This window comes from Aplysia californica, unplaced genomic scaffold (genome assembly GCF_000002075.1).
Source record: "Aplysia californica isolate F4 #8 unplaced genomic scaffold, AplCal3.0 scaffold00176, whole genome shotgun sequence".
Taxonomy (NCBI): Eukaryota; Metazoa; Mollusca; class Gastropoda; order Aplysiida; family Aplysiidae; genus Aplysia; species Aplysia californica.
This window is the reverse complement of record NW_004797446.1, coordinates 868900-875551: the sequence shown is the minus strand read 5'-3', so window position 1 is coordinate 875551 and position 6652 is coordinate 868900. Positions and strand designations below refer to the sequence as shown.

The following is a 6652-nucleotide window of genomic DNA, read 5'->3' as shown; positions in this document are numbered from 1 at the left end:
ATATATATATACATGGAATGTGTCCTCAGCTTACTGGCAGCAAATACGATTATTCCTTTTTGAGTTTAGAAGGTATGATACTATTATATAAAGGTTGAATATGGCGCCTTTTAACTTTCAACAGCGTGTGGTCATTTAAATGTCTGAACATCTGAATCTAACATAATATCAGTCTTGGATAGCCTCCTGAACAACATACCTTGCAAGGGATTCAAACAAGTGATGCCAGCTTAACTATCAAACATAATAAGGCACAATAAACAAATGCATCATCTTTTGTTGTGTTGTTCCATCTACTGACTCAATGCTTTGTCTTTCTCTGCAGTAGTTTTGTTCACAAGGTCAGTGCATTATACATGATTTAACGAGGCTTTTATACTTAAGTTTGGGAGCTTTCGTGGCTTACAGGTTAAGTTAGTCACCTCTTATTCAAAGGTCTCGGGTTCGAATCCGGGTAACGACGGAAGCATTTTCTTCTCTAAAGTTGTCTCCTGTCACCTCCTTTCCTGCTCTCTAGCAGAGTTCTGTCGTCTGCTTTTATCTCCACTTTCTGTCCCCACCCCTCACCTCCTTTGCCCCCTCCTCTGGGCTCGTGCGTGTTTCTGCAGCCTTTCTACTTCTACTCCTTGGCTCCTTTTATACTGTTGTCTTTCAGCCACACCCCTGGTCTTCTGGTAGAAAAGATCTACACTTAGCCTTCTCGAAAAGGACAAGTTGCGTATGTTAAAGATCCCTGGGGGTCTAAAATCGATAAGAGTAGGCTTCGACCGCCACCCGAGCAAAATTCTAAATTTCCTACCAACTGAAAATGTTTAATGTGTCCCGTGCACTCATATGCCCTTTTGCAGTTGCAAGCGCTATAAAACACTTGGAGGCCTACAAAGAAAATACATAAGATTAAGGACAAGCACCTGATATAATGCAGAGCTTTGACTTTGCCAGTGGCAGCAAACTGAATGACATTCGCTGTTCCCATAACATTTGGTCCATGGAGTGCCTAAATGAGAAACAGAAGTGAGATGGATAATGAGATAAAGATACATTAAATTAGCGTTAGTGGATATGATAATTGAAGCAGCTATGTTTTGCAAACTCAACTTTTAAAATATTATCATAATAGCCGTTGGTTTAAAATACCAAAGCAATTTCAGTCATAGATAGACACTGATCCTACCAACAATATATATATATATATATATATATATGTATATATATATATATCCCTCTCCCTCTCTCTCTTGGTGGTCTAAAATCGATAAGAGTAGGTTTCCGCCGCCACCCGGGCAAAATTCAAAATTTCCTACCAACTGAAAATATTAGGTATGTCAACTGCGCGCTCATATGACCGTATGCAGTTGCGAGCGCCGTAAAACACTTTACAAAAACAAAACAAAAAATCTCTCTCTCTCTCTCTCTCTCTCTCTCTCTCTCTCTCTCTCTCTCTCTCTTCCGGCTTTTATGGTGTAGCGGTAAGGTGTTTCGCTGATACACGTAGGAGATGCAAGTTCGATTTCAGAGAGAAAAGAAAAGTTTTATTGAGTTCAGTATCTCGCTTTTTCTAAATTGTGTCGATGGGGGCGTTAAAAAACAACAACCATATTTTAAATTTAGAAAAAAAAAGCTCTCTCTGGGAGAGAGTGGGGGATTAGATTACACCCCCTCCCCCTTCCCTTAAAGAAAAAAAAAGGAAAAGACCCCCCCCCCTCTCTGTGACCTCTCTCTCTCTCTCTCTCTCTCTCTCTCTCTCTCTCTCTCTCTCTCTCTCTCTCTCTCTCTCCCTCTCTCTCTCCCTCTCTGTCCTTAAAAAAAAATAAAGCCACATTATAGGAATAGCCTACATACACTGTAAGGATATGCCAAGTTGACAGCCGCGGCAGCGTGGATGACGAAATCAATGTCTGTGCACAAATAGGTGTAGTCCTCTTCACTCAAACCCAGTCTCATCAGAGATATGTTACCTGAAAACCGTCAAACAGTTGTTGGTTGTAAATCAGAACTGCTTTGGCAATACTATCATTCAAATTCTACCTTAAAAGCTTAGAAAAAGATACATTGGATAAATAACCCCGACCCTTCCTTTTTTTTCTTTTTGAGCAAGCATAGTAATATAATGCTTTCAATATTATGTCTAACCCACGAACAATCCCCAACCCCCTTTTCCCATGGGTTAGAGTTAGAGATCAGTAAATATAATTAAATATTAATGTACATGATATAATTATATACTATTCTTTAGGCACACCATTTCTTGAGATATCACGCCCCAAAAACTCCCCCTTACCTTTCAAAGCAGTCGCTCTCTGTTGAAACGCTTCATTCACTTCGGCTTGTTCCTCTGTTGCATTGGCCTCATCCTGAGCTATGATTCCATACTGTCTCAGAGTCTGTTGGATGCGGTCCTCTGCGGACTTTTGAGGCAGCTCGCGGACAAGGCAGTAGACTACTAGCTGTATAGAGCGAAGGAAGAAAAAAAAACCATCATTAAAACAATTTGTCAGGTGACTGTCTTATACATGTACTACATGTACGTTAGAGAATAGATTAGCCATTCTTTGTTTTGTCAAATTAACTGAAGCGAATGATATCACTTAGGTTTAAAGAAATGACCATTGTTTGGCAACTACTCTTTTAAAATACATGTATATGGAGTTAATGAGCATCTTTTGTGCTTTGAATGAACCCACATCTGCCTACACTCAATGGAGAACTTGTATCTTTATGCTTGGGTTTTTTTGGTTTTTGATTTTTTTTGGGGGGGTGGGTTCTTCTCAAACAACAACCCCCCCCCCCCCCCCCCTTGCCCTCGAAATTGTAGACTTTTATGGATCAGGTCTAGAATTTGTACTTCCCATGCAATTAAATTTGTAAATGTGAGATGCAGTCTATAAAAGATAAGGAATAATAGTAGAAGTAGACCTACACTTGGGGGGGGGGGGGTAACATACTTATGACCTGATACATTATTTAACACCATTTATAATTTAACATCAAAAGCTCCAATAATGCCCTGGCTTACCTTCGTACGTGTGAGCAGCTCCTTCAAGATGAACGCCCCCAAGAAGCCAGTGGTACCAGTGAGCAACACTCTTCCTCTGTGAAAGTGGTGACCGTGATGGAAGGTTCTCCAAAACGCTCTGAGCTGCATGTCCAGACTGGAAATAAATGAAAAGGCGGGTACATGTATTCAGAATTTCTGTAACAGGAAAAAACAATAATCTAGCAAGAGGTAATATTAACATGATAAATAATATTCATTCGGATTAAGGCATGGCCTATCTTGTTTAGACAAACAATGATTGGAAAACTATTTTTAACAACAATGGCTAAGAAGCAAGATGCCCATTGTATTTTTTATGCTTGAGCTGATAAAGGTCACAGTGACGATGACGACGACGACGATGACGACGACGACGATGATGATGATGATGATGATGATGATGATGATGATGATGATGATGATGATGACGACGACGACGATGATGATAAAAATAGATAGCAATAGCAATAACAATAACAACAATATTCTCACTCACTTTGTGACACCTTGATCGTGCCTCCTGACTTCTGCCAAAAGGTCCAGTTTGGGCATGATATCATCCTCAGACGAACTCACGCTGGAGCCGCCGCCATTTTTGTTGGCGAGCCGATTGTCTATGAGCTTTGCCAGGCTGGAGATGGTCGGGCACAGGAAGAGGTCTTTGACGGCCAAGTGTACGCTGAACTTTTGCTTTGCCCGGGTCAGCAGTTCTGTGGCCAAAAGAGAGTGTCTGTGGAGAGGTGAACGTTACATTGAAATGAATTCGCATAAGAGAAGGAAGAATCAACACCCCCCCCCCCACACACACACACTTCCTTAATAAAAACGTGTCTCCAGACATTTTGCAAAAATTGTTTTTTTTTCTATTGAAATCACAGATTAACTTCAGTACTATTCATTTCGTAATATAAGTAGTGCATTAAATTTTTTCTTCCCTATTTTCATCTTGTTTGTTCCAACCTGGACTGTGCAGCATGCCCCTATAAACTTATATTACTTATATAAAGAAAGAGATCCATGCAGCACACAAAAATATAGCAGTGACCACACTGACCAATAGGCTCTTATAATATAACTTAATTATCTTGCAAGAGCCGTAAACATTAACTAAAACACGAACAAACACTCACCCGCCCAGGTCAAAAAAGCTTTCCTGAATGTCAACCTCTTTCAGCTGCAGGACTGCGATCCAGATCTCTGCGAGAGCGATCTCAGTGACCGTTGAAGGCCTCCCCTCGGCCCCCACACTATCGTCGTCCTGAGAGTTCAGGGTGGGGAGAGCTTTCTTGTCCAGTTTCCCACTCGCAGGAACCACTGGGATACTGCGTAATAACAGATCAGTTTGAGTAAGTTTGGGTAAAGAGATGCAAGTGCATCGAGATGATAGGGGTCACTCAGTGCAAGGGGGGAAAAGCAAGACAGACAAAAGAAGAAGAAAAAAGAGGGAAGGAAAAGAAGAAGGGATTACCAGAGGTGTCCTCCAATCACCTGCCAAGCAGCGAAGGAAAAATAAGAATCGTGAGACAGTTTATTCAGTCGATTTGTAACATAATATTATTTTGGTAGGACGAAACTGGGACAACATTTTTTTAAAATTGTAAGTGATCTTAGCCCCCCAATTCACACAATTTAGATCATTTGCGAGGCTGGCTTCCAGCCCCGCCTGTCAGGACCAACCCGGGCTGACAGGGACACAACATCCCAGCAGAACGACCGAGCTAATCGATACAGTTTTTCTCACACTCGGGAACCGAACTCGAGGCTCTTGCATGCCGCAGCGAAGTGCCTAAACACTACAACACAGACGCTGGTGAAACTGGGTTGAGGGGAGGAAGGAAGTAAGTATATGAAATAAGATGATGGTTCTATGCTACATTGCAGTTTTATACCAACATGCGATGACCAAAAAAAATTAATGATTCTTTGGAGAATACAGAAATAATGTTTAATTGTTACCTTTGCAAGAACATGAAGTATGAGGGAATCATGTAAAATGGCAGCCTCTTCTTCAGTTCTGCGCGCACTAGTTTCTTGGTGGTCTGGCCGTCGCTGACGATGTAGGCCACCAGGTACTTGTCCTCGCCCTCCTCCCCGGACACCAGGACGACACACTTCTTGACCATAGGCAGGGACAGCAGGCACGACTCAACAGCCTGCCATTGGGGAGGAACGAAATACACCGTAGTTTACTCACAATGAAATAGAGTGTTTCATTCATGGACTAAGCCTTGTATAAAACATCTTTTCCATATGAAATATTAGAGTCCAAATACAACAATGAAAGGTCAAATCGCTACCTTAGAATCACCTTTTTCTATGTGAACAAAATTCTTTTGGCCGTTTTGAGTTACGGGTACTAGGCTACCACCATGAGGCCAAAAATCAAATGTTCCATCTGATCTATCAAAATCGTAAGATTGTTCAGAGATTTTATTAAGAGTTTCATAGAATTTTTTTCAAATGAAATAATAGCATTTGAAAAGGTTAAACATGTTGTGAAACTCAAATTTCTTAACGTCACTTTTCTCAAACCTTGCTCTGAGCAGATAGAACTTTGTAATTCTAAGGTAGCAAGACATCAAAATTGTCATAATAATTCGACACTGACAAGGACGCACTTTGACTTAATTTCAGTCTTTCATGGAGCTCATCGTGAGACTCTGAAATCGAATAAAGGGCAAGGACGGAAATATTGCGCATTCATTCAACAAAGACATGATATAGGAGAATGAATGGTAAGAACTCCAATAGCTTTTGCTACGCCATTGAGACCAATTTTGGCAGGGAAAAGTTTTGGACAAATTTTGAGCATTCAAAAGCTCCTCTTATTATTAAGGGCAGGTGGGGCACCTGAGGTCTATTTTGGCTATTACAAGGCCTAGAGTGCCCATATTAGTTATGAAACATTGTGTGTTATAGGGGATTTGAAAACAATTGTTTAAAAAAGTATATTGTGAATCAGTTGCTATGGAAACGGCGGCCATATTAATTGCGCATAACTTTTTCAATCCCATCTTATTCCCTTATTTGGTAACTGATTCACTTCTAATTTGGCATGCCAGCAGTAAATATGTAGCTCTTAAATTTGGCTAGTTGATTTTTCGATACATGTATATGTTTCAGTTTTTATTTTATGACACTTACAATTGGGTTGCTGCAAAAAAGTGAAAAAAATGAAAATTCGTGCTTTCTAAACCCATAAATCAGAAACTACTCCATTAATTATAAATTCAACAAGCTAAAATTTAGAACAAGGTGCTTTTTTGGTATCCTGCGAAAGCTACATTGAAATTGAACAAGAAACAGAGCAGAAAAATTGGATAATGTGTGAAAAAATAGAATTGAGAGAAAACAGCCGATAAAGGTAAGAAAAGGATGTAAAACAAGTGCTTTCGCAGAAAAAAATTGAAAAACATCACAGCTTTAGAGTGTAGCAAAGCTCACATACATTTCTAAATATGGTTCAGGAAATGTCCCAGAACTATAATATGTAAAAGCCCCAATTTGTATACCCAAAACACGATTTCTAGTTCTGTTCCAAACCTAATACCTGGAGAAGAAAAAGAAGAAGAAGAAGAAGAAGAAGAAGAAGAAGAAGAAGAAGAAGAAGAAGAA

General features: G+C 40.0%; 1 protein-coding gene across 1 annotated transcript in view; it reads right to left on the bottom strand.

Moving 5' to 3' along the window:
• LOC101855947 (linear gramicidin synthase subunit D) overlaps positions 1–6652 on the bottom strand; it is a gene marked incomplete in the record, with an annotated part of 47714 nt that overhangs the window by 15781 nt on the left and 25281 nt on the right. Inside the window, 7 exon segments of the mRNA XM_035969738.1 lie at positions 912–997; positions 1843–1958; positions 2282–2447; positions 3017–3152; positions 3534–3767; positions 4168–4359; positions 4994–5190. Of these exon segments, the coding sequence (XP_035825631.1) occupies positions 912–997; positions 1843–1958; positions 2282–2447; positions 3017–3152; positions 3534–3767; positions 4168–4359; positions 4994–5190 (1127 nt within the window).